The 7,683-nt window shown below is 51.4% G+C and overlaps 1 protein-coding gene across 1 annotated transcript; it reads left to right on the top strand.

Moving 5' to 3' along the window:
- Window positions 1-475: 475 nt before the first annotated feature.
- LOC129411026 (uncharacterized) lies at window positions 476-7,373 on the top strand. Its single transcript, XM_055160569.1, has 8 exons — window positions 476-544; window positions 620-803; window positions 1,523-1,576; window positions 1,641-1,703; window positions 1,940-2,056; window positions 5,297-5,386; window positions 6,890-7,018; window positions 7,100-7,373. The coding sequence occupies exons 1-8, from the start codon at window positions 476-478 to the stop codon at window positions 7,369-7,371; spliced, it is 978 nt and encodes a 325-aa protein (XP_055016544.1). The 3' UTR covers window positions 7,372-7,373.
- The last annotated feature ends 310 nt before the right edge of the window (window positions 7,374-7,683 follow it).

Genomic DNA, 7,683 nt, shown 5'->3' with positions numbered 1-7,683 from the left:
AACATCTCCACCTCAAACACACTTCAACAAACATTTACGTCTGTGGGGCTTTAACCTTTCACACTGTGTGAAGTGTCTTGCCCAAGGACACAACTACAGTCTGTGGCGCCTCCTGTGGCTCCTGATTTTCTGGGCGTCTTCATCCACGTCCTGCTCAGACTCTGAGCTCAGACTCAGATGAGGCTTCGACAGGAGGTGTGGTCTTATTCTTACAGAGTCTGACTCCTCCTCCCTTTGCTCCCTGCGCTAAGTCGCTCCCCCTTCAGAGCATTAACACAACACACAACAAACTCCTGCACAAACATCAGCTTTGTCCAGTCGCTGTGTTCAGTTTTGTGTCGTGTTTTTGTGTTTGTGAAGATTTGTCATGTGGGAGCCTGGAGGAGGGGGGGCGGAGCCTCGTACAGACTCGTACTGCAGTAACCATAAGGAGGGTTTGAACAGAGCCCAGGAGAGATCTCTAGATTACTCAAACATGCATGGAGGAATGTGGAGGCGGATGAGGGGAAGCTCCAGAAACTCGTCCTGTTTAAAGCCACGTTTGGTTTGTTGTTCTTGGCTCAGACTGTGGTGTGGCCACAGCTGCCCCGGGGCAGACGGACAGAAGAGAGGCTGACAGTCTGCTCCCTCGGCCCCTCCCCACCCCCCACTCCCCACCCACCTCCACCTCCACCATCACCTCCACCATCACCTCCACCTCCACCTCCACCATCACCTCCATCTCTCTGTCTCTGTTTCAGCTCTGAGCCTGAAGCTGGAGGACACAGAAGACGCTCTGATCAAACTCCAGCACAAAACAGAAGGTACATTTACATCATCATGACATCATCATGACATCATCATGACATCATCATGACATCATCATGACATCATCATGACATCATGAGAGATTTAATTCTGAATAAAAATAATTAAATGAAAAAGTTGATTGTGATTGAATCTCAACAGTGAAGTAAGAGTTTGTTTTGTTGTGATGTTAAATGTGACTGAGTTTGTTTCCTGGATCCTGTTTGTGGTTTGTTGTTGTTCAAATGCTGCTGGTGCTTCAGGCTCCTCGTGTCGTCCTCCTGGTCCTGGTCCTGGTCCTGGTCCTGGTCCTGGTCCTGGTCCTGGTCTTGGTTCTGTCTCGGGACTTTGATCCATGTCTCTTTGGATTTGTGAGCGGATGTGGGAGTTTGCTGAGCTTTTGTCTTCTTCCTTCCTTCTCCGACTCTAAACCTCAATTCAGATTTATTATTTCCACGTAAACTCCAAGGAGAATGTTTGAATTCAGAACAATTAATACAGAATTAAAAAACCTCACGTAGACGTGGCCAGTCACATGATAAAAGTCTGATGTTTGTGCATGTTCTTCTTGCGGTTCCTCTGGTGGTTCCTCTGGTGGTTCCTCTGGCGGTTCCTCTGGTGGTTCCTCTGGTGGTTCCTCTGGCGGTTCCTCTGGTGGTTCCTCTGGTGGTTCCTCTGGCGGTTCCTCTGGCGGTTCCTCTGGCGGTTCCTCTGGCGGTTCCTCTGTGGTCTTCAGGCGTGGAGCAGGAGGTCGGGCTGGTCCTTCAGAAGCTCCTCAGACTCTCCTCAGGTCAAACTCTCAAAGATGAAACGGTGAAATCTGAAAAAAGTTTAAATCTGAGTTTGTGTTTCAGACGTGAGTGAGAAGTTCAACTCGTCTGAGGACGACGTGCAGCAGCTCCAGCGCTCCACTAAAAGTACACACCAAATACTACTACTACTACTACTACTACTACTACTACTGCTACTACTACTACTACTACTACTACTGCTACTGTTACTCGTCTTTCTGCGTTGCGTCAGGTTCTCCATCCGTTCTCCATCTGTTCTCAATGTTCTCGTTGTTCTCGTTGTTCTTGACCTCTGACCTGAGTCTGTTTGACCTCTGACCTGAGTCTGTTTGACCTCTGACCTGAGTCTGTCTGTGGTTCAGGTCTGGACCAAAAACTGGACCGAGGTCTGAGTCTGGTCCAGGATCTGCTCCGAGAAACGTCAGACCTGGACCTGAAGGTCAACAGAACCAGAACCCAGGTCCAGGAGAACATCTCAGGTACAACACACACACACCTGTACACACACACACACACACACACACACACACACCTGTACACACACACACACACACACACACCTGTACACACACACACACACACACTGTACACACACACACACACACACACACACACACACACACTGTACACACACACACACTGTACACACACACACACACACACACACACACACACTGTACACACACACACACACACACACACACCTGTACACACACACACACACACACACACACACACACACACACCAGTACACACACAGGAGGTGTTTCAGGTGTTTCAGGTGTGTGTGTTTCAGGTGTGTGTGTTTCAGGTGTGTGTGTGTTTCAGGTGTGTGTGTTTTCAGGTGTTTCAGGTGTGTGTGTTTCAGGTGTTCAGGTGTTTCAGTGTGTGTGTGTTTCAGGTGTGTGTGTTTCAGGTGTGTGTGTGTGTGTGTTTCAGGTGTTGTGTGTTTCAGGTGTGTGTGTGTTTCAGGTGTGTGTGTGTTTCAGGTGTGTGTGTGTGTTTCAGGTGTGTGTGTGTGTGTTTCAGGTGTTTCAGGTGTGTGTGTGTGTGTTTCAGGTGTGTGTGTGTTTCAGGTGTGTGTGTTTCAGGTGTGTGTGTGTTCAGGTGTTTCAGTGTGTGTGTTTTGTTTCAGTGTGTGTGTTTCAGGTGTGTGTGTGTGTTTTCAGGTGTGTGTGTGTTTTCAGGTGTGTGTGTGTTTCAGGTGTGTTCAGGTGTGTGTGTGTGTTGTGTTTCAGGTGTGTGTGTGTGTGTGTGTTTCAGGTGTGTGTGTGTTTCAGGTGTGTGTGTGTGTGTGTGTTTCAGGTGTGTGTGTGTGTGTTTCAGGTGTGTGTGTGTTTCAGGTGTGTGTGTGTGTTCAGGTGTGTGTGTGTGTTTCAGGTGTGTGTGTGTGTTTCAGGTGTGTGTGTGTGTGTGTTCAGGTGTGTGTGTGTGTGTGTGTTTCAGGTGTGTGTGTGTGTGTTCAGGTGTGTGTGTGTGTGTTTCAGGTGTGTGTGTTTCAGGTGTGTGTGTGTTTCAGGTGTGTGTGTGTGTTTCAGGTGTGTGTTTTTCAGTGTGTGTGTGTTTCAGGTGTGTGTGTGTTTTCAGGTGTGTGTGTGTTTCAGGTGTGTGTGTGTTTCAGGTGTGTGTGTGTTCAGGTGTTTCAGGTGTGTGTGTGTGTTCAGGTGTGTGTGTGTTCAGGTGTGTGTGTGTGTGTGTTCAGGTGTGTGTGTTCAGGTGTGTTGTGTGTCAGGTGTTGTTTCAGGTGTGTGTGTGTTTCAGGTGTGTGTGTGTTTGTTTCAGGTGTGTGTGTGTTTCAGGTGTTTCAGTGTGTGTGTTCAGGTGTGTGTGTGTGTTTCAGGTGTGTGTGTGTGTTTCAGGTGTGTGTGTGTTTCAGGTGTGTGTGTGTGTGTGTGTCAGTGTGTGTTTCAGGTGTGTGTGTGTGTTTCAGGTGTGTGTGTGTGTGTGTGTGTTCAGGTGTGTGTGTGTTTCAGGTGTGTGTGTGTGTGTGCAGGTGTGTGTGTGTGTTTCAGGTGTGTGTGTGTTTCAGGTGTGTGTTGTGTTCAGGTGTGTGTGTGTTCAGGTGTGTGTGTGTGTTCAGGTGTGTGTGTGTTTCAGTGTGTTCAGGTGTGTGTGTGTTTCAGGTGTTTCAGGTGTGTGTGTTTCAGGTGTTCAGGTGTGTGTGTGTTTCAGGTGTGTGTGTGTTTCAGGTGTGTGTGTGTGTGTGTGTGTGTTCAGGTGTGTGTGTGTGTTTCAGGTGTGTGTTTCAGGTGTGTGTGTGTGTTTCAGGTGTGTGTGTTTGTGTGTTTCAGGTGTGTGTGTGTGTGTTTCAGGTGTGTGTGTGTGGTGTCAGGTGTGTGTGTGTTTCAGTGTGTGTGTTCAGGTGTGTGTGTGTGTGTGTGTGTGTGTTTCAGGTGTGTGTGTGTGTTTCAGGTGTGTGTGTGTGTTCAGGTGTGTGTGTGTTTCAGGTGTGTGTGTGTTTCAGGTGTGTGTGTGTGTTCAGGTGTTTCAGTGTGTGTGTGTTCAGGTGTGTGTGTGTGTGTGTGTGTTCAGGTGTGTGTGTGTTTCAGGTGTGTGTGTGTGTTGTGTGTGTGTTTCAGGTGTGTGTGTGTGTGTTTCAGGTGTGTGTGTGTGTTTCAGGTGTGTGTGTGTTTCAGGTGTGTGTGTGTGTGTGTGTGTGTGTTCAGGTGTGTGTGTGTGGTGTGTGTGTGTGTGTGTCAGGTGTGTGTGTGTTCAGGTGTGTGACAGGTGTGTGTGTGTTTCAGGTGTGTGTGTGTTTCAGGTGTGTGTGGTGTGTGTGTGTTTCAGGTGTGTGTGTGTGTTTCAGGTGTGTGTGTGTGTGTGTGTGTTGTGTGTGTGTTTTCAGGTGTGTGTGTGTGTTCAGGTGTGTGTGTGTTTCAGGTGTGTGTGTGTTTCAGGTGTGTGTGTGTTTCATGTGTGTGTGTGTGTTTCAGGTGTGTGTGTGTTTCAGGTGTGTGTGTGTTTGTTTCAGGTGTGTGTGTGTGTGTTTGTTTCAGGTGTGTGTGTGTGTTTCAGGTGTGTGTGTGTTTCAGTGTGTGTGTGTGTTTCAGGTGTGTGTGTGTTTCAGGTGTGTGTGTGTGTTTCAGGTGTGTGTGTGTGTTCAGGTGTGTGTGTGTTTCAGGTGTGTGTGTGTTTCAGGTGTGTGTGTGTTTCAGGTGTGTGTGTGTGTGTGTGTGTGTGTGTTTCAGGTGTGTGTGTGTGTTCAGGTGTGTGTGTGTTTCAGGTGTGTGTGTGTTTCAGTGTGTGTGTGTTTCAGGTGTGTGTGTGTTTCAGGTGTGTGTGTGTGTTCAGGTGTGTGTGTTTCAGGTGTGTGTGTGTTTCAGGTGTGTGTGTGTTTCAGGTGTGTGTGTGTGTTTGTGTGTGTGTTTCAGGTGTGTGTGTGTGTTTCAGGTGTGTGTTTCAGGTGTGTGTGTGTGTGTGTGTTTCAGGTGTGTGTGTGTGTTTTCAGGTGTGTGTGTGTGTTGTGTTCAGTGTGTGTGTGTGTTTCAGGTGTGTGTGTGTGTTTTCAGGTGTGTGTGTGTTTCAGGTGTGTGTGTGTTTCAGGTGTGTGTGGTGTGTTTCAGGTGTGTGTGTGTTTCAGGTGTGTGTGTGTGTGTGTGTGTTGTGTTTTCAGTGTGTGTGTTTCAGGTGTGTGTGTGTTTCAGGTGTGTGTGTGTTTCAGGTGTGTGTTACCTGTGTGTTTCAGGTGTGTGTGTGTTTCAGGTGTGTGTGTGTTTCAGGAGTCTCTGAGCGTCTGGAGCTGATCTCCTCAGACCTGAACCTCCGACTGAACTCAACCGAGAACAAACTCACAGGACTGAGCAGCACAGGTGTGTCAGGTCCCTCCCTGTGTGTGTCAGGTCCCTCCCTGTGTGTGTCAGGTCCCTCCCCGTGTGTGTCAGGTCCCTGTGTGTGTCAGGTCCCTCTCCGTGTGTGTCAGGTCCCTCCCCGTGTGTGTCAGGTCCCTCCCGTGTGTGTCAGGTCCTCCCCGTGTGTGTCAGGTCCCTCCCGTGTGTGTCAGGTCCCTCCCCGTGTGTGTCAGGTCCCTCCCCGTCCCGTGTGTGTCAGGTCCTCCGTGTGTGTGTCAGGTCCTCCCCGTGTGTGTCAGGTGTCCTCTCCGTGTGTGTCAGGTCCCTCCCGTGTTGTCAGGTCCCTCCCCGTGTGTCAGGTCCCTCCCGTGTGTGTCAGGTGCCCTGTGTGTGTCAGGTCCCTCCGTGTGTGTCAGTGTGTCCTCTCGTGTGGTGTCAGTGTGTGTGTGTCAGGTCCTCGTGTGTGTCAGGTGTCCTCAGTGTGTGTCAGGTGTCTCTTCGTGTGTGTCAGGTGCCTCGTGTGTGTCAGGTGTCCTCGTGTGTGTCAGGTGTCCTCTCGTGTGTCAGGTGTCCTCGTGTGTGTCAGGTGCCTCGTGTGTGTCAGGTGTCCTCTCGTGTGTGTCAGGTGTCCTCTCGTGTGTGTCAGGTGCCCGTGTGTGTGTCAGGTGTCCTCTCGTGTGTGTCAGGTGTCCTCTCGTGTGTCAGGTCTCTCGTGTGTGGTCAGGTGTGTGTGTGTCAGGTGTCCTCTCGTGTGTGTCAGGTGTCCTCTCCCCGTGTGTGTGTGTCAGGTGTCCTCTCGTGTGTGTCAGTGTGTCAGTGTGTCTGTGTGTGTCAGTGTGTGTGTCAGGTGCCCGTGTGTGTGTCAGGTCCCTCCCGTGTGTGTCAGGTCCTCTCGTGTGTGTCAGGTGTCCTCTCGTGTGTGTCAGGTGTGTGTGTCAGGTGTCCCGTGTGTGTCAGGTGTCCTCTCGTGTGTGTCAGGTGTCCTCTCGTGTGTGTCAGGTGCCCCTGTGTGTGTCAGGTGTCCTCTCGTGTGTGTCAGGTGTCCTCTCGTGTGTGTCAGGTCCTCTCGTGTGTGTCAGGTGTCCTCGTGTGTGTCAGGTGTGTCAGGTGCCCGTGTGTGTCAGGTGTCCTCGTGTGTGTCGTGTGTGTCAGGTGTCCTCTCGTGTGTGTGTGTCAGTGTCCTCTCGTGTGTGTCAGGTGTCCCTCGTGTGTCAGTGTGTGTGTCAGGTGTCCTCTCGTGTGTGTCAGGTGTCCTCTCGTGTGTGTCAGGTGCCCGTGTGTGTGTCAGGTGCCCGTGTGTGTGTCAGGTGTCCTCTCGTGTGTGTCAGGTGTGTGTGTCAGGTGCCCGTGTGTGTGTCAGGTGTCCTCTCGTGTGTGTCAGGTGTCCTCTCGTGTGTGTCAGGTGTCCTCTCGTGTGTGTCAGGTGCCCGTGTGTGTGTCAGGTGTCCTCTCGTGTGTGTCAGGTGCCCGTGTGTGTGTCAGGTGCCCGTGTGTGTGTCAGGTGTGTCTCCTGTCGTCCTGCAGGTGTCCAGCAGGTCGGGTTCTCGGTTGGACTCTCAGACTCTGGAGCCGTTGGACCTTTCGACTCGGAGACGATTCTGAAGTTCAGCAAAGTCCTGACCAACGAAGGGTCGGCCTACGACCCGAGCACAGGTACTGAGCTCAGACCCGGGCCAGACCTGGTTCAGTCCCGGTTCAGTCCCGGTTCTGACCCGGTTGTGGTTCTGGTCTCAGGTCTGTTCGTGGCTCCGGTCCCGGGTCTGTACTTCTTCTCGTTCTGCGCCGTGGACTTCCTCAAAGGTTACATGGGCGTGTTGTTACATCACAACGATCGACCAATCAGCTTCAGCCTGGCCCTGAACGCGCACGGCGGCTACGGCGGCACGTGCAACAGCGCCGTCCTGAGGCTGGAGCGAGGAGACTCCGCCTCCCTGCGTCTGCCCGCCTCCTACCGCCTCTACGACGACCAGCGCAACTTCAGCCTCTTCAACGGCTTCCTCATCTGACCTATGACCCCATCTGACCCCTCATCTGACCTATGACCGACCTCTGACCCCATCTGACCTATGACCCCATCTGACCTCATCTGACCTATGACCTCTGACCTGACCCCATCTGACCCCTGACCTCATGACTGACCTATACCCATCTGACCCCTCTGACCTCTGACCTCTGACCTATGACCCCATCTGACCCCCGGACCTCCTCTGACCCCTGACCCTGACCTCTGACCCCTGACCCTGACCTCTCCTGTGTTCCTGTGGTAAAGTGTCTTGTTCTAATAAAAACACATTTTTCAGTAAAATGTTTTTTTTTCT

Source organism: Boleophthalmus pectinirostris, unplaced genomic scaffold (genome assembly GCF_026225935.1).
Source record: "Boleophthalmus pectinirostris isolate CB_2022bp ecotype Guang Dong unplaced genomic scaffold, ASM2622593v1 HiC_scaffold_10, whole genome shotgun sequence".
NCBI lineage: Eukaryota > Metazoa > Chordata > Actinopteri > Gobiiformes > Gobiidae > Boleophthalmus > Boleophthalmus pectinirostris.
This window is presented reverse-complemented; position numbering and strand designations above follow the sequence as displayed.

Bases quoted from the DNA above. Each gene is read 5' to 3' on its own strand.
- LOC129411026 (XM_055160569.1), top strand. From the start codon at position 476: ATGCATGGAGGAATGTGGAGGCGGATGAGGGGAAGCTCCAGAAACTCG. The intron at 804-1,522 runs GTACATTTACAT...TGTGGTCTTCAG, and splicing joins ACTCCAGCACAAAACAGAAG to GCGTGGAGCAGGAGGTCGGG. The intron at 7,019-7,099 runs GTACTGAGCTCA...TTCTGGTCTCAG, and splicing joins GGCCTACGACCCGAGCACAG to GTCTGTTCGTGGCTCCGGTC.